The sequence below is a fragment of the Dendrobium catenatum genome, unplaced genomic scaffold, assembly GCF_001605985.2.
Source record: "Dendrobium catenatum unplaced genomic scaffold, ASM160598v2 fragScaff_scaffold_621, whole genome shotgun sequence".
Lineage (NCBI taxonomy): Eukaryota > Viridiplantae > Streptophyta > Magnoliopsida > Asparagales > Orchidaceae > Dendrobium > Dendrobium catenatum.
The window spans coordinates 19,611,214-19,634,122 of record NW_021319083.1 but is presented as its reverse complement, the minus strand read 5'-3'; the positions used below and the strand labels follow the sequence as shown (position 1 = coordinate 19,634,122).

Here is a 22,909-nt window from a genome sequence, read left to right as displayed (position 1 = left end):
GATTTTACCGGTCGGAATTGATTCTACGCGATTTTAATCGAATAGAAAATTATCGGGACTTGATTTGATTTGATTTCTATAGACTAATAGTCTTGTATTGATGTTATCGATATTCTATTGTAATTTGGAAGAATTTGGAAATTGTGCCTTTTTGCAGGATTTTTGTGTAAATTTGACCGACTGCCGTTACGCTGCCCGATTTTCGTATGATTTCCGAATTTTCTGGAATTGATAGATTGAATTGATATGTGCATGACTATTGATATGATTGTTTTAGATTGCTTTAATTGCATTGATTATCGATTGATTATTGAATTGCTTACTGAATTGACTGATTGATACTGAAAGACAAGTGGGAACATGGTTGAACGTTGGTTGGAGATAGACTTGACCTGTACAGGATGGTGGGCCGACGGGCTTTCCTTTAAATCATAGATCATGGATCATGGATCATGGAGGGAGTTATAAGGAGTTTTATACGCCGACGGGCGGCCGACGGGCAAAAGAGTGACGACTCTTCTTAATAGAACCAACGTATAGACTTCTACAACAGCAATACAGATTCTACAGCAGCAACATAGCCAGCGTTTGTGCTTGTCTAGTAAGACCATTGAATGATATGCATCGATTTATTGATTTCCGATTGGATTTATCGAATTGATTTCTTATCGTACGGATTCATTGATTTCATTGATTGATCATTGAGCATTGATACTACTTGATCATTGATATTGATATGGACATGGACGGCATAGATTCATAGACTCATTGATACCATTGATGCTTCATAGATTTGACTTGCTGCTGCTATTGATTTATCGTACAGATTCATTGATTAGATTGATTAGATTGATTTGACGGATTTATTGATTTTAGTATTGATCTTATGGCTTTATCGTATCGATTTTCAGATTGATTTTACCGACTAGATACTAGAGATTTGCTTTGATACGATCGATTGGTTCGATACGATTGATTTGATTGATCGACGGATTCTCTTGAGATTTCACGTACTGATTGATTGAGCTGGATTTATCGATTCGCCTGCCGCTGCATTGACTGGCTTTATTGACTATGGATTTCCACGTTGCATAGATTCATTGACCATTGACTGATATTGATTTGATGCATTGACATGCATATTGATAGCATCGCCGTGCTTTGATTTCAGTTGTAGGCTTTGGTGACCTGCTGGGCTTTGTAAGCTCATTATATGTGGTTTAAATTTTCAGGTCCGAGCAAGGCAACTGTAATGGAGTTCGATCAGAATGCCAGACGAATCCTTTCACTATTTGATTCTGGGGCGTCACATTACTAATCCTGTTTCAGATGACGAAATTAAAAAAGCTGTGTTTTGGGGGTCTTCTTCTTCTTCACCCGGTCCAGATGGCTTCAATTTTCACTTTTATAAAACTGCTTGGCATATTATTGGTCCTATGGTGTGCAATGCAGTCAGGGCTTTCTTTATCAAAGGCTATCTTCCTAATGGTGTCAAAGCCACTGCCTTAGCTCTTATCCCTAAGCACTCTAATGCCTCTTCTCTAGCTGACTTCAGACCTATTGCTTTGTGTAATACTATATACAAAATAATTGCTAAAGTTCTTGCTCTTAGAATCAAGAATTTTATGCCTTTGATTATCAGATGCAACCAATCGGGTTTCATAAAAGGTAGAGTTTCAACTGACAATATTCTTTTGGCTAAAGAATTGCTTGCTTACACTTGAAATGCTAGAGGGATAAAATATTTTTTGTGCTAAACTTGATATAAGGAAAGCTTTTGATACTGTTTCTAGAGAATTCTTATTTAAAAGAATGATTCAAAAAGGCTTTCCTTCTAGATATGTTGGTTGGATCAAAGCTTGCATCAACAATGTGAATTTCTCTCTTGTTATTAATGGTGCTTTAGAAGGATATTTCAATACTACGGCGGGCTTAAGGCAAGGCTGTCCTCTAAGTCCCTATCTTTTCTGCATAGTGATGGATGCTCTCTCAAATTTATTGGATGATGGTGATTTTAGAGGTATTAATGTGGATGGTTTTGCACTTTCACATCTTTTATATGCTGATGACGTCCTTGTTTTTGGGGAAGCTACTGTGGAGAACTGCATCAAATTAGCTAATATTCTTAATGTTTTTGCTGATACTTCTGGTCTTAAAGTTAATTTGGAGAAGAGCTCTATACTTCTGCCTAGAAATATGTCCAATTCTGAGGATATCTGTCAAGCTTTGAACATATACAACATCACTCACCTTATCACTTATTTGGGGGTTCCTTTGTCTTTTAATAGACTTAGGATTTCTGATTTTCTGCCTCTTATGGAAAAAGCCACTAAAAAGCTGTCTGGCTGGTTTGCTAATCTTCTTTCTTTTGCGGGGAGATTGCAATTTCTCAAATTTATAATTGTAAACTCCATTGAATATTGGATAAGAGGGGCTATTATACCCAAAGCTGTCATTAAATATTTTAAAAAAATTAGCTCCAAGTTTCTTTTCTTTGGAGATCTTGATGTTGGGAAGAAATTACACATGTTGTCTTGGGAAGAGGTTTGCAAGCCAAAAAATTATGGGGGTCTGGGTTTGCCTTCTGTGCAAGCATTGCAATTTGCTTACAACTGCTCGGTTATTCTCAGAATGTATAATTCGGACTATGCTCTTTCTAAATGGCTAGTATATAGATACAACTCACCTTGGAAGCCGCCTCTTAGCTTGGCTTCTACTTTCTGGAAATCTGTATGTGCTACTGCTGTTGCTTCTAGACAAAAATTCAAATTCAAAATTCATGGAAAAAGCCCCATCTCCTTTTTTTTGGGATCACTGGCTTAATAATGATTCTATTCTTAATAGGCCTCAAGGTAATGCTTGGTATCAAACCTCTAATTTAAGCACCTTGGTATCCTCTTTCATTACTAATGGTGCATGGACTCTTCCTGTATACTTGCCTGCATCGCTATTAAATGAGATTTCTGTTATTCCTATAGTAGATTGCAATACTGACTGTTTAATCTGGGATGGTAAAGCTTCTTCTAAATCTGGTAGATTTGGAAGTTTTCTGTTTGAATATTATTGTTCCTTGTCCCCCTGTAATTGGGACAAATTTATCTGGCATCCTCATCATTCTTTGAGGTTTTCCTGTTTCTCATGGCTTGCTCTTAAAGGTGGTTTGAAATCTGCTGATGCTCTGAAAAAAAGACAGATCTTGGTTCCTGAAATCTGTAGTCTTTGGAATGTTTACATGGAAAGTATTAATCACTTATTCTTTGAATGTCAGTATTCATTTGATGTGATTAATCACACTATCCCTAATACCAAAAGACTTCTGCTTAGACCTACAATTTTGCATCTTTTTGAATGGATTGAGGAAGTCTATAGTAACAATGCTCTTCTCAAAAATTTCTACCTTCTTTTTGTGAGCTGCTCTCTATATTTTATTTGGAAAGAAAGAAATAGTAGAAGATTTGGTTATGTGTTTAACAGCAGCTATACTATCTCGATTCTCATTAAAAGTGCGGTGTTTGACAAAGTGGGAAAATGGAAAGCTGTTTCTTCTTTACTTTGCAGCTTATAAGGGCTGTAGGAGGCTTCCTGTTCGTTTCTGTTGCTGTTGTTGTCTGTTTTTCTTTTTCAGCTGGTTCGAGTCCTGGAAGATTTTGCTGGAATTGCTGGATGAGTTTTCTGGGAATTGTTTTTTTTTGTGCTCTCTGTTTTCAGCTGTGGTGGTTGAGCTGGAAGTGCTGGAAGTGCTCGATTTTCTGGGTCGCAAAATTAAAGCCATAGACCGGACGATGATGACAGTCTTTTTGTTATCCCTCGGACGGTCTATATTTTAGGCAACCAGGAATATTGTCGGATTGGTATAGCTTTTGGGTTTTTTCTGAGTCCATAGGTTCTATGGTTTTAATTTTCCACTTGTGGACTTTAGGTTCTTTGTTAGTGATGTTTTACAAATGTTTTTATTTGTTGTTATGAGATATTGCTCCCCTTTGTTTGGAGCTTTTTTGTCCCAGCATCTCTCTTTTCTCCCTTGTAACAGTTGTTATTTTTCATGCTTTTAATATACGGGCCAAGCCCAAATTTTCTCAAAAAAAAATAAAATAAAATTGTATAGCATTTAATATATTGATTTTCGTGTATTTGAAAATCATCAAATTTGACTGATTTTCAAATGCACTATAAATTCTTTTTTATTATTATCGCAAGCTATCTTCTCAGTCATCACCCACTATCATCTGACACCAATAGCCGCCACCGTCCATTGCCCACTACTAAAGCCTGACATTCATTGCTGTCGCTATCACTACTCGTCATCAGCTGCCATAGTCAAAAGCGGCCTCTAACCAGCACCATCATGAGATTTTACATTACATTAATTTTATTTTTTCAAAAAAATTCATTATTATTAATTTGTACTTATTAAAATATTTTCAAATATTTGTTAATATAAAATATTTTTTAATATTGCTTTTTATTTTATTTTATATGTCATCTAATTACAGGCTCCTTAATATTATTTTACTTTGACATATTCTTCTTTATTATTATCACTGCAGCTCTTTCAAAATTTTTGAACACTTTATTTTTATTAAATTATTCATTTGACGTTCAAAAATATCTATTAGCAATGGTGCTCTTTTTATTATTTTTTTATTTTTTAAAAATCTCAATTTTTTAATATTCCACGATGCCTGACAGATTATTGCAGTTTGTCGTGGCTTGTGACAGATCATTTTTTTTGAAAATGAAAAGTTTACTAATTTATTCTTTAAGATAAATTTCTAAATAGTCCCAAACTATTTAGTTGCGCTCGATGCTCGTTCGATTAAAGCTCGTTTGTGATCGTTTTACTAACTAAACAAACAAATTTGAACAACATTTTAAATACTTGATTCTTTAATAAACAAACTTGAACACTAATGTGTTCGATTCATTTATGTTTACGAACAACATCATTTGAAGTTCGTGAACAAGCTCGACATTAAGCTCGATAAAAGCTCGAATGGAGAGAAATGCAACAAAAGACATTTCACATTTGTTCATACTTGCTAGATTGTTTGTTTAAGATGTTTATGAACAAATTTAATGTTTGTTAAATATGTTCACGAACATAACTCGTTAAGGCTTGTTTGTTTAAAGCTCGATAAGCATTAAATGAATCGAACATGAACTGAACATGAGCCAAACATGAACACCCTTAAATTAAACGAACCAAATATGAACATAAACAATAAAGCTCGAATCAAACACGAACTGAACTTGAACAAGCTAATGATAAACGAGCTCAAACATGAACACTCACATACTTGACTCGGCTCGCTTCGTTTGCAACCCTAATTTCAATGCTCCTATTTAGTCAGTTAGTCCTCCGACTATTTAAAATTTATTCAAAATAATTTCTCATATTATAATTATGATATAAAATGATTTTAGTTTAGGCTTCATTTTGAACGACTTTTTTATTATTTCTTAAAGAAGCTTTCTAGTACTAAAATTTTAATTTTTATACGTTTGGGACGGCTTTCTTTATGCTTCTTGAAACAACTTTTTAGTACAAAATTGAAATTTTTGAACTAAAAAGTTACTTTAAGAAGCATCTTTATTTTTAACTCAAAATTTAAACTTATTAAAAAAACTATTATATTTATACAATATAAGATTATGACTTCGTTTGAGACAGCTTTCTTATTGCTTTATTTTTCAGACCTCAGCCACAATTTCTATTCAAACTATTTAGTTGCGCTCGATGCTCGTTCGATTAAAGCTCGTTTGTGATCGTTTTACTAACTAAACAAACAAATTTGAACAACATTTTAAATACTTGATTCTTTAATAAACAAACTTGAACACTAATGTGTTCGATTCATTTATGTTTACGAACAACATCATTTGAAGTTCGTGAACAAGCTCGACATTAAGCTCGATAAAAGCTCGAATGGAGAGAAATGCAACAAAAGACATTTCACATTTGTTCATACTTGCTAGATTGTTTGTTTAAGATGTTTATGAACAAATTTAATGTTTGTTAAATATGTTCACGAACATAACTCGTTAAGGCTTGTTTGTTTAAAGCTCGATAAGCATTAAATGAATCGAACATGAACTGAACATGAGCCAAACATGAACACCCTTAAATTAAACGAACCAAATATGAACATAAACAATAAAGCTCGAATCAAACACGAACTGAACTTGAACAAGCTAATGATAAACGAGCTCAAACATGAACACTCACATACTTGGCTCGGCTCGCTTCGTTTGCAACCCTAATTTCAATGCTCCTATTTAGTCAGTTAGTCCTCCGACTATTTAAAATTGATTCAAAATAATTTCTCATATTATAATTATGATATAAAATGATTTTAGTTTAGGCTTCATTTTGAACGACTTTTTTATTATTTCTTAAAGAAGCTTTCTAGTACTAAAATTTTAATTTTTATACGTTTGGGACGGCTTTCTTTATGCTTCTTGAAACAACTTTTTAGTACAAAATTGAAATTTTTGAACTAAAAAGTTACTTTAAGAAGCATCTTTATTTTTAACTCAAAATTTAAACTTATTAAAAAAACTATTATATTTATACAATATAAGATTATGACTTCGTTTGAGACAGCTTTCTTATTGCTTTATTTTTCAGACCTCAGCCACAATTTCTATTTCTCCACTTCTTTTAAAAAAATTTTATATTAAAAAATTACTTTCTATAATAATTTAAAAAAATTATTTTTTCTATAATAATTTGAAATGAAAGAGACGACACTAAAAATATCTTGAGTGTCGATATTTTACGTTCACTCATAGGGAGCTTTTTGAGCAGAGATTTATATGCTGAGCTTTCAGATTTGTTAGAAGAGAAATGTAAGGCTGTGATTCCTTTGGGCCAATGCTTGCTGTTTTACCAAATGCAGGAAACAATTCAAAATTGTTGCTTTAATCTATAGCCACACAACATGCTTTGTGCTCTTGAGCGTCATCCATCCACCACCAACCTTTGTTTTTTCAAAGAAAATTTTTGATTTTCTACCTCTCATCCTTAAATTTTTTATAGGCCTTAATGGGTTGTGTGCATCATAAACTTCTCTTCTCTTTCGCATGTCATCAATCATGTTGATTACTTATTCCGGTGAGTTTTAGTCCTTGTCGGCTTTACGAAGAGTTCATTTCGTTGATGTTTTTCGCAATAAGCTCTAACGTGAACTCGTATTCTTCTTCACTTGGCTTATCCTTGTCATTCCCCTGTGAGTTCCATTGCGGACTCTTCTTCATCTTCTCATGTTGCTAGTCCCATCGTTGTCTTCTCCTAGCAAGCTCCTTCACGAACTAACCTGTCCTCATACATGCTACTAGTTTCATCGTGTCTTACTCAATGAGCTATGAGCTAGCTCCCGACTATGATGTACTAACACTTTTTTTCGAAGAGGCGTGCAGTATCTGATGCGTATTAGACACAATACGTGTCCGACATGCCTCTGACTCGACAAAAACGTGTCGGATTTAAAATTAAAAGATATTAAATACAAATTGGACGCATGTCTTAAATATTTTACGATTTTTTTTAATATAATTTCTTGTATTTTGAATTTTTTATTTATTTTAAATATAAAAACTATATTTCTTATTTCCAATCCACAACACCAAATCAATTGCCCACACTTAATATCTCATTCATTGAATATTCTCATTTTCATTTCTCTTTGGTGAGCCACGACTTTGGTTTCATAACAATGCTCAATGTCATCTCAATATCGACATCCGACTTTGTTATAACATCAACATTTCAAAACCATTTCAACATAAAAGTATGATGTTGTCTTGACATTGATGCTTGATGCTAGCAATTTCTACACTCACAATAGCTCATCTTTGTGCGACTTTGTCTTAATATCAACGACCAACACCCTCTCAACATCGATGACAGATGCCCTATTAACATCGACGCTTGGTATTTACTGCACAACATTGATGTTCGACTCTCGACAGCATTATCATCCGATACCTGATACACAACATCAACACCCGACTTTCGACATCTTAATATTAATCATTATTTAGCACAAATTCAAATGGTTAATTATTTCTAAATTATTTTTAACATTGTATTTATTCAACTTTTATACACCATTTTAAAAATATAACAATTACAATATCGTGTCAAACTCAAATACGTGTTCTATATTTTCAATAATTGACATATCATATATTTGTATCATGCCGTATCCACATCATCATATTCGTATTTATGCATCAATAGCTCCCAAACTTACCTTTCATTCACAAATTATCAACCTCATCAATGCATTTCTCCTTTCCCAAGTAAGAGACCAACATATTAGGTTTGAATGAATAAAGCATCAACCGAACCAAGTTTTAAATATTCGTGCCTAATTCAAATCCATCATATTTTTCAAATTTGTAGTAATAATTTTATTATCATTAATCTTATTCCAATTATATTGTAAAAGATAAGATTAGAAAGAGTCATACCATAATATTAGAGAGAGTTTTTTTTATTTATTTGATCTTATAAACGTTGGCCTTCTGATGACCCTTTCGGAAGAGCAAATCTATTAGATTTAATATATGTAAAAAAAAGGTAGAGGTAGAACTAAAAATACTTCATTAGAGGATATTAAAAAAATAATTTTTATTATATTTAAATGAAAATTTGACTCTTAATATGAAACAATAAAAAATAAGAATAAAATGCTTTTTATTGTTGCTGACATCAAGGGCGTATCTAGCTTCTTTTTTTCATGGTGAGCAAAATTTTAACTAATTAGACGACGACAACAACAATAAAAATAAAATATAATAATAATAATAACATAAAATAGTAATGATAATAAAATAAATATTAGTTAAAATTTTAACCAATATAATGCTATTAAATTTATAAGAGAAAATTTTTATCATTTATTCACAAAGAGGAAATATTCGGAACTTCAGATGGATGCGCAAATAATGCGAGATGGGTCATATTAAGACAAAAAAATAATTTTGGGGGTGGGGGGCAGAATTCTAACATTATTCCTCTTATATATATTATTATTTTTTAAGGCCAGGCATTTGCCCACCCTCACATAAGTGGAGATCCGCCCATCGTTGTTGTTATCTTATTCTAATTATTTAAAATTGATTTTATGAATTTTGATTCATAATTTTTTGTTGAAAAAAACTTTAATTATATGACTATAATGATGATCTCATTGATTAATTAATATTTAATTATGATTAACAATTTAAAAATTTAAATTAAAGGAACCCTTTTAGCCCTCAAAATAAAACAAATTAAAGCCCACTTTCAAAGGGTGATTCAATGAAGATATTATTATTAATTAATTATTATTTTGTTAGATTATTACAAATCGATTAGGAGCTTTCTAATCCACAAAAATATCTGTGAGGACACCATTCGTTGGAACAGTATTTTTCAACAAAGAGAATGGGACACATAATCCAATTATCCAAATCGCACCCACTTCTGCACCCGCATTTTGAGCAGAACTTATAGAGTCCCGACAAGGGTCCTTTCCAGGTGTCCAGTGCAGGACCACACAACTCGCTGGACAAATTGCGGGAAAGGTCAGCTTTTTTTATTATGATTTGTCTTTCTTATAATTATTTTCTTGCAAACTTTTAAATTTTTTTATGACAATAATTAAATTTTTATAATCAAGAGAAAAGCTCCACTGAGGGAGAAATTATTCTGTGTAGACAACGAACGCAGTTTATCGTCCAAAGACCAACCGCGCCACATCAATAGTATTGAGCGGGTACTAAGCAGTATCGAGACGGGGTGATGTGACATATTCTGATGGGTCTTTAAACAGTATTCGACATCCGCATAAAATAATTAGCTAACGAAATTCTTCTGGGAGCCGCGGCACGAAGCCCCAATCCCCTGTTTTGGCTGGCGATGAGCCCAAGTAGGCCACCACGTTTTAGTTTTTCCGCCATGATTTGATTACTCTCCACCCTCGTGCTGACGTGGCACCCGCTCAAGATATTTCTTCCTCAAGTAGTCGTGGCAACGGATCACCCCCTCTTCTTCTTCTTCTTCTTCCTCCTCTCTTTCTTCGACTCTCGTTCTCTTCAATTTCTTCTTCCTCCTTCCGCTCGTCGATGCGATGGACAACGTGGCGTGGGAAGAGACAGACGCCGTGCCGGAGGGCGGATCGATGGCCGCCGTTAGAGCTGATGGCGGAGGGAGTGGCGGCGGGGAGCAGCTGAAGAGGATACGATGGGATCGGTTTCTGCCGAGGAGATCCCTCCGGGTGCTGCTCGTGGAGCATGACGACTCCACGCGGCACATCGTTGCCGCCCTTCTCAGGAAATGTAGTTATCAAGGTAACGCTACTCTGGTCCTATTTTTATTCGGGGGTTTCAGAGTTTGATAGGGTTTGAGCTGGGATTTCAGTTTCTGAGTTTCTGGTTTTGACAGTTGCGGCGGTTGCTGATGGGCTGAAGGCGTGGGAGGTGATGAAGGAGAAGAGTTTCAGCTTCGATCTCGTGCTTACGGAGTTTGAGATGCCCTCGCTTTCTGGAATCGGTCTTCTTGGAAAGATTGTGGGAACAGAGGGGTGCAAGAACATTCCTGTGATCAGTATATTCCCGAATCATTAAACTTTGAGAATGATGGATTTACTTTGTTCCTTTGTTATATATATATTTTTGTTCGTCTTTATTTTCATTTAATTGCCAGAATAAGCGTTAAATCTGAGTAGATGTGTATTCAATCCACTGTTCTGTTCTAGCTTTGCTTTAAATTCGGGAAACTGTTCTGTTGCGAGCATGTGAACTTATGCTAATCTCTCAAAACATGTCTGCGTGGAGCTAAAGGAATAGGGATTACAAATTAGAAGTTATTATAGTCTCATTAGTATGAAATTAGGCTCTATTTTGCAATTAAATATTAATTAGGCAATGTTTATGTGAACAAATTTACTGATATTGGGATACTGATCAGCATGTAGAGTTGTTTAGCAATTAGGTCATCTGTCATCATTAAAATTCATGATAATGTCATTAATTATTAGTCATTTAAATGTTAATAATTATGATATTAGTGAACAAATTATTATTTTGCAAATGTTATATGGATTAATCATTCGTATAGTTCCTTAAATTGTGACAGAGGTTTTGCTTTTTGGACGGATTAAGGAATTAATGACCAATCATACTTGAATCCAGAAAATAACGCCTTAGTTCATTGAATTCATATTTCCGCATGTTTTTTTTTACTTTTCTAGTGTTGTACTTTCCGCACTGCTTTTAAAGTTCAAATATTTGTGTAATTTAGTGCACAAATCAAGTTCAGTACTTTATGAGATTTCTGTATCCAGAGATTTCTCTTAGTTATTTTCTATCTAAAGCTGTTTGCTTGGCTATATTCTGTATTGCAGTGATGTCTTCTCATGACTCAGTTGGAATAGTACATAAATGCATGCTAAAGGGAGCTGCAGATTTTCTTGTAAAGCCATTGAGGAAAAATGAATTGAGGAATTTATGGCAGCATGTGTGGAGGAGGCACTGTGTATGTCTTCAGTTTATATCTCTTCACTGACCATTTTGGTTCAATTTGAAATAACTAACTTCAATATCTGTAATAATGGTGCAGTCAAGCAGCTATGCTTGTGCTTCAGAACAAAATGCTGCCAGCAATCATATTAGTTCAAATGCTGGTGACTGGTCCCAGACTGGTGAAACCAGTGACAAAGGAAGTGATGCTGATCAGGTGCTTAAATTTGGTTAACTTTGAGTGATTTTCAACTTTGCGTGATTCGGAGAGAATGCTAAACTTTAAAGATTTTGGATTGAAGATAAAAATAAACAGATTTCTGGGATGTCCAAGTAGTCTATTCACTTCATCAAATGTATTATTAGTTTATGTATGCAAAAGGGGTGTTGGTGTTGGTGTTGTTCTCCTGAGCAGGATTTTTTTTCATCTTTGCTGATATAACATTTTTTTCTAGTCAACTCTCTTCTGTTCTACTATTATGCCCATTAATGAAAATGGTGTTCTATACCTGCAAACTAGATGTGAAATTCTTGTAATTACTGCATTGCAAATTAAAATAAAAAAGTTCCCCAAAGTCTGGCCAAACCAACTATTTTACTTTAGATACTTGATAGAGTAAAAGGATTAATTTGTATTTCGTTTGATGCTATTTTAGCTTATTTAAATCTGTTTTACCCGCTTTTCTTTTGGATGTTGACATTTTTCTGATGGATGCTTGATCAGATTTTGGGTTGCAAACTGGGCACTAAAGTTGGGATTTCTCAAAACCAGGCTGAAACTGTTCTGGCTAAACATGGTCAGTCCCCTAGGGAAGCTGAAGCACATCCAGAGCATCCTCGAAACGACATGAATACAATGGTTGATTCATCAGCTCTGGATGATAATTGGGCTTTGCGAGGTTTTTTCTCATATGAAGAGCTTCATATCTGTTATCTGAACTTTACGTTTCCTGTCTGCATGTAAAAAGGTGCAATTTACTTTTGTTATTGCAGATAAAACTTTTATAATTGGCGATGTTGCAGTTCAACCTAGTAAAATGGCTCTTTTAGTAGAAAACAGTGGGCATACTTCTCATGTGCAGGATGATTTGGTATCATTAAGATGTGCAAAGAGTGGCAATGAGAAGCCTAACTTACATAATCAAATAAATTCTCAGGAGGAGCCTGCACAATGTTCAGATGGACTTATGAAGTCATTGTCAAATGGACAATGCTCTCATAATCCCATGAAAACTGCTGTTATGGATGAAAATGTATCAGTTGAGGCTGCTAGATCTTCTCAAATGAAGCATATATTCAGTCCTAGCACCCTACCTCTATGGGAGCTTTCTTTAATGACACAATTAAATGGAGGTGTACAACATGATTTTAAGCAGAAGAACATATTAAATCATTCAAATGCATCTGCCTTCTCGAGGTAATTATCTAAGCTGATGCTCTATGTTTGTTTGAATTCCGTAAACTAATTTGTTTATAATGACTATGAGCATAATCTATGCTATAATAGACCTGAAACCCATTCCATTTTTTAAATGTTTAGCATATAAATAAGTTTTAAGGCCTATAAAATAGGTTTGTAAATGAGTCCAATCAAGTTCTTGTTTAATCGAGCCAAGCTCCTTTAATTTATATTGAGTTGGAACTTGAGCTAGAACTCTGGCTCATTTGTTGAGCTCGATCTTGGCTCAAGTGAAAAATATGAGGCTCAGCTACACAAAAGCTCCAGTTCAATAATAAAGCTTGAGATTGACTTCTTTTTGAAGCTCAATTTCTTATTTTTGAATTTGGACAAAAAATAAATTAGTAGGCTAATATAAAAGTTAACGTGTTAATTAATATTAATCAAGCCAGCTCAACAAGACAATGAGCCGAATCTGGCCAAGCTAGTGCTCAAGCTCATATAATATATGATCTCGAACTCGAATTTGTGTCTTGATAAGCTCAACTTGTGAGATTGTTAGCACTGGTTCACAAGACGGTGTGGCTCACTTACACCCCTGGTATAAAATATAAAATATTTTATAAAATTATCAAAAAATAACTAATTCATCATTTTTATGAGCAATTTATCAAGTTCTTAGTGTGCTACTTGTTAAAATGATAAAAGTGCATATTCACGAATGTAGATAAACGACTAGGTCTATGTTTATGCTTGTTGATTGATATACTTAGTTTAAAAAATAAATGTACATAAATAAGCCTTATGACTGAGAGTTGAGTTGTTCATGAAGTGCCAATTATCTTACAGCCTAATCTTGCTACAATGTTCTGCGTGTTCCTACTCTTCTCCATTATCAGTGGTACCTCAAATTTCTGAACTTGTTATTAAATTTGCAATTTTTTTTTCTCAGATATGGTGGCAGTTCTCCCAATAGTGCAGGCAAGTCAAATTCATCATCCACATGCAACAGAAACAAAGAATATGAATATGGTGATCAACCACAGTCACATTTGAGTTGTTGTGGCACTGATACTGTGAAGTGCTCACTTCCTGCATCTACCATTGAAGGTGTAGAACAATGTCAGATATCTTCCGATGTAAACATGGAGGAAGTTGGTGATTTTTCTTCAGATGTACAGCCACAGAATGCCTATTCTAGCAGAAATGATATTCCTCTCCATTCTCAACTAGGTTTTCTGCCATTGCCTATTCCTGTTGGAGCAGTTCCTTACACAAGCTTCTGTACGGGGTATGGGGAGGTTTTGCGACCAATAATCTATCAGGATAGCGCCTTGACAGTGCAGAATTTGGCTGTGGCAGAGAATGGGCCATCAAAAATTTATTCCGATTGCTCTAAGCAACTGGATGAAAATTTTGCAAGTCATTCAGGATCAATTGAATTTCGCTGCAACGATTTAAATCATCCTCTCCCTTGTAGGGGGCAAGTAAATGATACAGGTGGTGTAGAACGGAGAGATTTTTCGTGCAACCATGTTGAAGAGGATATTCTAAAAGGTGATGGGAGCAATGGTAGTGATGACGCAACAACAAATGCAGCTGCAACAACAGGTACGAGTCTGGAAGGTTGGAATGAAAGCAGTATTCAAAACTGTAATATGAACGGAACAAATTCTGATCTTTCGCATCGGGAGGCTGCCTTGATTAAATTCCGGTTGAAAAGGAAAGATAGATGCTTTGCGAAAAAGGTAAAGGAGATGTTCACCTATTGTGTTGCAATTATATATTTTATATCAAGTTGGGTGGTAAGCTGTCGGATTTTAATTTGAATTTATGTTAAGATTACAACTGAATTTACTTCTACGTCGCTAACTTGAATAGAGTTTCTTCAATTGAAGAGTAATTTTTAAGGCCTGTTTGCATCTTCTTATCCTGAATTGTTCTAGTGAATGTCCATAATTCTTGGGCTTCAATTCTTTCAGTTTTCGTCTTTTCATTTTTGCTTATCTTGAATGCTAATTCTCTCTTTCCTTGAATAGCGATCTCTTTAATTTATTCCTTCTGGGATACAAATGCCAAAACTCATTTGATCTACTGCTATCTCTTGTCCTTCAATATCTTTGGTTGAACGCTGCTTCAAAAATTTTCTTCTGAATTCATATTTCTCTTTCCTTGGTACAGTGATAGGAAACACTTGTAGATCTCAAGTATTTCCTATAAATCTTTGGAAAACAGCAAGCTTTATCCACCAAAATCTACACACAACCACAAAAACAGGTAATTTGTATTATTTGACGACATAGAAACGGAAAATAACAAGACAGTTGATCCTCAATTCGAGAGGAGGATCGATCTCTCCCAAATCTCTAGAAGCTGCTAGAGCCTAAAGGAAAACCTAAATTAAGAGATCTCAAATTTCAGTCAAATTCAAGATGCCCTAACCTTAGGAAAACAAAATATTTAATGTATACAAATCAAAAGGAAATCCCTAAACAGTCCCTATATTCAAATTTCCCTCTCAAATCCCTAAAAAATCCTTCCTAAAAAGCTCCGCGGGCTTGGTTGCTCGTGCAGCTGTAGCAGGAAGCAGAGAATGTCCACCTCGTTCGTGCCTAGACTGGTCCCGGTGGCACCGGGACCGGCTGGACCAGTCTAACATACAGACTTCAGATTTTCCTGCATTTCCTATCTTTCTTAAACATAATTAGCTTCTCTTCAAGAGCCTTGCCATGATCACCATCAACATCATTTATTAGCCTTTTCCCTACTTTACTCCGTCATTCTGAATACTACAAAATTATCTGTTTTTTTTTTTAGCTAAAGCTTGTCTATCTTGTGAAAGAAACTGCATTTCTCATCCCATCTTCATTTCTTTAATCTCAACAGGTTAGATACCATAGCAGGCAAAAGCTTGCAGAGCAACGACCAAGAGTAAAAGGTCAATTTGTGAGTCAAAAGATCCTGGAACTCTCTTTAACACAAGAATCAGACGGCTAATACTCTTTCCAGTCTAACTCTCCATGGCTTGTTAGTCACAACTGATGAAGTGCTGCAAGCGTATCACAGTTCATATTTCTCCTAATAATAGTAAAAGCTCTGGCAAATACTGCGAAGCTGCAACCTGAATCAAATTTTCCTTCTCTCTTGCCTTTAAACTGGAAGTAAATTTCGCTTGTACATTTCTGTTCACAGTTTGGATTCCTTCCAACGGCAGAAAAAGATCAAACGTTAATGTATTTTCTTAGAGCATCTATGTGATGTGTTGGCGATTAAGCCCTTACAGTAAACATGTCGGCTGTAACGTATATCTTTGTTTTTTAACAATATTAATCAAGAATTCTCTCCTTTTTGAAGCTGGCTGATGGGTTAAAACAAAATGATTAGGAAACTGTAAAGCTTCTGCTTGACTAGAGGGTAATCAAATTAATACAATTCTTCTGCTATTGTTTCCATTGCTTTATCAGTGATAACTATTCTTTGCTGATGCCGAACGCCATCCAAATTATTGTTTTGATACGTCAGTTCAGTTCGGTATTCGCCATCCAAATTATCGTTTTGATATGTCAGTTCGGTATTGCTGACATGATGTATTCTGATTGGTAGTGGCGGTTATGAAATGAAATAAATTGTTGAACTACATACCATTTGAATTTGTGTGTGCGCATCAGTTAATCAAGTTCATCGTTTAATGTTTGTAGTTTGTGCCCTAAGTTCTGTTCTTTAATCCATCAATGCAACATATTTTTAATATTAATTTGTATCTATTATCTAATGCCATAGAAATAAAGGGGGCTTTTTTATTGTTTTTTAAAGTTTTTTTTTTAAATAAAATTTTTATATTATTATGTTATTTAAGTAGGAAGAAAGTCATGTAGAGTTATCTATTATCATTTATTTTAAAATATTTTATTTAAATAATTTAATAAGTAGCAACATCAATTTTTTTTATTCAACTCAAATTTTCAATAATTTTTTTATAATGCTTATATTTTACTTTTATTGAAGAATTAATTTCTTAAATTTAAAGCTAATATTCTTTTTTTTGGGTTTTATTTTTTATAATTAGAGTTAAATTATATTTTTTATAATAATTTTATAATTATTTTTATAAAATAAATAATCTAAATCAATAATCAATATGTAATCCCACAAAATAAAGCAAATATTCTCAAGAAATAATAAAAAACTAAGAGCAATATAAATTTTTTATCTTAAAACTTTCTTTTTATTATTTTGAAATAAAATTTATTTGATATCCCTTAAAATACGATAAAACCTTTAATTAATAATTATTTTTTTCAGGCCATCCATTGGTACGACACAGACTAGTCTAATCATGATAATAAATAATTCGGCACGAAAAAAACAGTAAAATCCTACGGTCGCATGCTCTCCTCCAGAATAAAACACAGGTACCATATTTCTCGCTGATTCACCAAAATTAAATCCAAATTACCATCAATCCCTTTAAATGCTTCAATATTCGTGCACATCAACATCATACTGAATCATTACCTATCCGCACAGCTCCTAAAGCAGATCTGACGGTTTGAAACGATCTATAGTACAGAGAATTTTGCCTTGTACGAAGATCCATATTTTATTTTATTTTATTAAATTTCCTCGGCGAGTGAGCTGCAAAACTGCAGAGGACATCAAGAGGAAAATAGGGAGGCTGCCACATCTATGTGCTGCATTAATGGCGAACAGAATTTTTGGCAGGCCTTCTTTTATATATTAATTTTATTATGAGAATATTAAATGTTAAAATATAAATTTAATATAATCGAAAAATAATATTAATATATTAAAAAAATGTATAATTTTTTTTAAAAAGTTGATTAGATAGCACATATTGATCTATTAGTTAGAAGCTTAGAATTCAATTTAATATTTGCAAATTTTAAAAAAGAAATTAGAAATAAAATTCTACAAATATCATAACTCCGAAGATTGGAAATAGATAGAAAGGCTTGTTGTTGTTGTTATTGTATTGTAATTCGGAGTTTCTTTTGGCCAATTTTAAATTTTAGGGTTCTAAGGTTTATGTTTTGTTTGGCTTCATTTTGTTTGAGTATGAATGATGATGATGATAAAAAGTTTCATCAATGTGCCTCTATTTTTGAATGATATCATCATGCTCTCTCAACTTCATTTTGCTCGATGCAATCACTTAGAAGCACAATCTCGAGTACTTTTTAAGCTCATCAGCTACTATTTTTCGGCCATCTCAGAGTTCAAAATTGAGAGTCGCCTTAGATGATTTGGTCACATGTCCGAACCGATGACTTGATTAGGAGAGCGGTTGTATTTGATTTAACCTACGTTAAGAATCATAGAGGTATTAGAAATGACTTTTTATTAGATTTTTTTTTGCAAATTTGATTCTTAAGAGAAAACAATGGAGGAAAATGATTACGTTATCAACTTCATAGTTAATTGAGTTTGAATTACCTTATTTTTTGGATCAATTGTCTTTATTCATTTCATATTTATTTATTTGTATAATAATTACATAATATTTTTTTTTTAAAATTTTAAGATATATATATATAAATGATAAAATCATATTTAAAATATTTTTATATTCTTTACTGATACCATGTTCATATTAAAATTTATTTTCAATTTAGTAATTTCACAAGTTCTAATACTGTTGAAATGATTCTATTAATGCTTATTATTGATTAAAAATTATTCCATGCCTCAGGAGCAGAGCAAATATTATTTTTATATAATATAACATATATAAATTATATAGAAAGAATTTTGTGATGAAGATGATGAAGATTGAGAGGAACTTTTATTACATCCAGTGAACGTACGCTCCTCTACGTTCGGTTTTAGACCAAAACAGCGCAATACTGAGTTTTTTTAAAAAACTCGGTACAACTCGGTACTCGATATTGCGCTTTTTTTGCCTAGATCCGAACGTAGAGGAGGGTAGGTTCACTGGATAAAATAAAAGTTAGATTGAGAGAGCTCTATGACACTCTCTTACTCATTCGGCCATCCTATTTTAAGGAGAAATTAGAGAATAAAAAGTTCATCAAAAATCTTGGTGCTGATATTAGAAGCCAGAGTTAATACTAGTGGCTTGCTTTCGGTGATTGCATGTGTCACTACTATTTACGACAAAAATTGTGAGTATCATAATAATCAAATGATAATTAATTATAGCCAAATAATAATGATTAGAGCATCCTAATCAAGCAAAAAATAAGAAATCCAACGGTTCCAATCATTATTCGAAATATGAAACTTATTTTCTTTCAAGAACTTCAAAAAGTCGGCTTTTGCGTAGATACAGAATCATCAGAAGGTAAATAAAAGTACACCACATCACCGAATATACATAAGTACATAATTGCAGTACACAAAAAACAAATGATATAATACATACTAATTTATCTCCAGACGACATTCGTATCCGCACAAAATAATTTCATCAACTCTTAACGAACAACATGGTTCAAATGCTCCAAAATAATGAATCAAATTTTCTTATGAATTTTATTTCAAGACTTTATAATATATGAAAGAAATCAAAGAAAAGCACATCCATACTAGTTTTTCAATTTAACTAAACTTTTAAAATTTTAAATAAAAAAAACTAGTTTAAAATTTATTATAAAAATAAATATCAATTCTAACATATATAACACCTAAACCTATTAAAAATACAGACTTAATATCTAAATTTTTATATTTACTAATATACCAACTAAAATCTTTTTTTTAATCAATTCTAACATTATGTTTAAACCATAATAAAAAATAACTAACAACAATTATCTTAACAACAATTATCTTCTCCATCAATGACATCCTTTCACAATGATTACAAACATCTCATCACTTTAATGAAATGATAGAATAAAAAGAAAAGAAATTTAGATGGTTTATTAATAAATATTAAATATGTATTTTGAATACTTTTAAATGTTATATATGTAAAAACCCCTAAAATTTATTTATAAACCATACTCATCTCAAAAATAAATCTAAAATTATTAGAATCCACCATCATGTTGAAGACTGTTGGCAGATAAAGAGCACAGACAAAATAATAATAATAAATGAAAAAAATAAAAAATAAAAATAAAAAAAGAGACAGACAATGATTCACTAACAGTCAATAAATCCAGCATTCTTATTCATAATATTATTCAAAATATTATTAAACTTCTACAACTCCAAGCTCAGAGACCATCCACTACTACAGAGCACAATGGAAACTAAAATAGGACGAAGGATCACATTACAAAAGTCAAGTTTCTTCCATCTGTCCACTTCCTTCAAAAGCAAAAACTATTGCCCTACTGATTTTACTATATAATCTGATCAAATCTTTCTTCCAGAGCTCAAAAACCCCATTTTTTTACTTCCTCCTGTTCAGCTGGAACATTTTCAAACAGAGATTACATTACAAGAACATGACGGAATCCTGGAAGATCTCAGTATGTCCAATCATGAGGCAAATCTATTTCTGATGAAGATAGAAGCTTCGCCGACTGGTTACCAGACGCTGGACTCCACATTGGTTGCTGAAACTCAGATGTTCCTTGAACGTTCGCTGGAAAAAGATAATCTTGTGTTTAAAAATCGTAAGAAAGTTCAGAAAAATGCCAACTTTGGAAGATACAGTGAAGAGCTACATCGATTTCTTATAAAAATCTACAGAAGTGCTTACAAGGTTTCTTTTTCGAGTCTACTCTGTAAGCTCTGGGGAGGAAGACGCCAGTTCCACCGGTCTCCCGGCCCGAACAGGCTGACCGGGTCGGTATAAACCGGTTCACCAAATGGCCATGCTGCTGCCGTTGCCTCTGCAAAACCCTAGCTGTCGCCAGTCGAATCCTTTCTATCTGTAAAAAGAGGACGAAAATACTAATCAGTCAAATAGCAACACAGAGCATTTATGGTATAAAAAATAGCCAAATATAGAAAGCTTTAAAAGAACAACTAGGCGACGAAGAGAAGATGAAACGCGACTGTACTTACATTGGAATCGACCGGCAAAGCCGGATAAAATTTATGAACCGGTTTTGAAACAGGAAAGTACGCGCCGGTCCATTCGTCGGCTGCTACCCTTCGCCTCACCGGAGCTTTGTAACCGCCGTTCGCCAGTGGTAAGGGTGAAAAGGGTCTTCCCTGTCTTTGTAACTGAACCTAGAAAGAAAAAGGGTAAATAAAAAAAGCTACTATTTTGAAGAGATTAAAGATGGAGGAGGTCGGAAGAAGTACCTCCGGATTAAAGGTGGAATCTTTGAAAGGTTTAACGCTTGGGATCACACGGCGCCGGTCGAGGAGATCTAAACATGCGAGCTTTTGAGCGAGGTCGTCCATCGCGGCGAGACTACCAGAAAGATGGTGGTGGCGGCAAACACCTACGGCGCGGATGACGTCGGACGGCAGCCAGAGTTCGCCGTCTTCGATGTTTTGAAGTATGTCCTCCGCCATGAGACCGCCGATGAGGGATAGAAAAAACCAGCGGCGTATGGAGTAGCGAAGCACTTCAGAATATACGTGAAGAGAGGAAAAACAACCGCCGAGGTTATTAAAATACCGGCGGGGTGCGAGTCGTGAGGCCGTGGGAGCGATAAAGACGGAAGGGGTGGGTGTTTTTGTAATTTCGCTCTTTTTGAGGAGTAATTGTTTATTTCCGGAAAAATATCAAAGTAAATAAATTGAATTTTTTTCCCGCGTTCAAATTATTCGTTTAGAAAATGAATATTCAAATCATATTAGAATTATTATTTTTATGAACTTAGAAATTTATAAAAATTAAAAATTTTAATTTAATATTTTAATTTATTCCAATATAAATAACACAAAAGTCATAATTTTTTTTACAAAATAACACAAATAAAAAATAAAAACCTAGCTTATTTTAAAAAATATCTTTAATTATGAAGAACATAATAGTATACCATTCTCATAATTAGAAAAGACAATAGTATATAATTTAAAGATTTTGAATGCAATGTATGTATGTATCACAACAACAATTGATGATTGTTTGATAATTGATGATGAATGTCAACAAGTGACTTGAAAATTTAGATTTCGTTTGGGACAGTCTTTTTAGGTTTCGTTTGATATGACTTTCTTACTGCTTCTTATAATCGCTTTTCAGTACAGAAAAGTTGCTTTAAGAAGTAATAAGAAAGTTATCCCAAACGAAGCCTTAATGCATTCTAAAGTAGTTTTTAGTACAAAAATTTTAGTTCAAGAAATTTTTGTACTAAAAAGTTATTTTAGAAAATAATAAGAAAGGTGTTCCAAACCAAGCCTTAGTCTTGTTTGGACGACTCTCTTTTTGTTTCTTAAAACAACTTTCTAGTACAAAAATTAATTTTTTTTTTCTAAAAATCAATAAAAAAAGTCGTTCCAAATCGAATGTCAACAATGTTAAAGGTATCCAATCAGTGAGTGTGTTGTTTATAATGGCATCCTTATTGATACAAGAGTGTGTTAGGACTATTTACCTTATAACTTAGGCTTTAGTTGGTATAACTTTCTTACTGCTTATTAAAGTTATTTTTTATTGTTAAATTTTTTTTTACTATAATACTGCTTTAATAAGCAGTAAAAAAGTCATCCTAAATAAAGCCTAAATCTTTGATCATTTTTTCTCTCCAAATACAATAATACATATTTGAATTTGTTTTATATTGCTCTTAGAGTATGGTTTCTTTTGGGACGGCTTTTTTGCTGCTTCTTAAAGAAATTTTTAAGTACAAAAATTTAAACTTTTGTACTAAAAATTTGTTTCAAGAAGCAGTAAAAAAGTTGTCCCATATGAATCCTATATCTTTACTCTGTTTTTTAATATATTAGTGATTAATGACATAATTGTTCTCTCTACGAGAGCCGAGGTTGACTCTTCGTACAGAGAAAAGCCAACATAGTGGTGTTTTCTCCGAACAGCAAACATGATAGTTAAATGACTTCTTCATGCCACCTCATCATTCAAAAACTAATATCCCCCGTCAGTTTAAC

General features: G+C 33.5%; 2 protein-coding genes across 3 annotated transcripts; one reads left to right on the top strand and one right to left on the bottom strand.

Moving 5' to 3' along the window:
• Positions 1-10,025: 10,025 nt before the first annotated feature.
• Positions 10,026-16,350, top strand: LOC110115061 (two-component response regulator-like APRR9). Its single transcript, XM_020848179.2, has 8 exons — positions 10,026-10,338; positions 10,433-10,594; positions 11,394-11,524; positions 11,609-11,725; positions 12,233-12,407; positions 12,502-12,925; positions 13,860-14,655; positions 15,794-16,350. The coding sequence occupies exons 1-8, from the start codon at positions 10,119-10,121 to the stop codon at positions 15,902-15,904; spliced, it is 2,136 nt and encodes a 711-aa protein (XP_020703838.2). The 5' UTR covers positions 10,026-10,118; the 3' UTR covers positions 15,905-16,350.
• A 3,782-nt stretch (positions 16,351-20,132) lies between these two features.
• LOC110115070 lies at positions 20,133-21,420 on the bottom strand. Of its 2 annotated transcripts, none has more exons than XM_020848194.2 (4): positions 21,152-21,420; positions 20,909-21,076; positions 20,601-20,772; positions 20,133-20,483 (listed from the first exon to the last, which is right to left on the bottom strand). In XM_020848194.2, the coding sequence occupies exons 1-4, from the start codon at positions 21,365-21,367 to the stop codon at positions 20,365-20,367; spliced, it is 675 nt and encodes a 224-aa protein (XP_020703853.1). In that variant the 5' UTR covers positions 21,368-21,420; the 3' UTR covers positions 20,133-20,364. The 2 variants fall into 2 exon arrangements, with proteins under 2 accessions (XP_020703853.1, XP_020703854.1); XM_020848195.2 differs by having other exon boundaries at positions 20,909-21,070.
• Positions 21,421-22,909: the final 1,489 nt, after the last annotated feature.

Excerpts from the sequence above, each read along its gene's own strand:
- LOC110115070 (XM_020848194.2), bottom strand. The coding sequence starts at position 21,367 with ATGGCGGAGGACATACTTCAAAACATCGAAGACGGCGAACTCTGGCTG. Across the intron at positions 20,773-20,908 it reads CTTTGCCGGTCGATTCCAAT|ATAGAAAGGATTCGACTGGC; the intron begins GTAAGTACAGTC and ends CTCTTTTTACAG. Across the intron at positions 20,484-20,600 it reads AGACTCGAAAAAGAAACCTT|CGAACGTTCAAGGAACATCT; the intron begins GTAAGCACTTCT and ends ATCTTTTTCCAG.
- LOC110115061 (XM_020848179.2), top strand. The coding sequence starts at position 10,119 with ATGGACAACGTGGCGTGGGAAGAGACAGACGCCGTGCCGGAGGGCGGA. Across the intron at positions 10,339-10,432 it reads CAGGAAATGTAGTTATCAAG|TTGCGGCGGTTGCTGATGGG; the intron begins GTAACGCTACTC and ends TGGTTTTGACAG. Across the intron at positions 10,595-11,393 it reads CAAGAACATTCCTGTGATCA|TGATGTCTTCTCATGACTCA; the intron begins GTATATTCCCGA and ends TCTGTATTGCAG.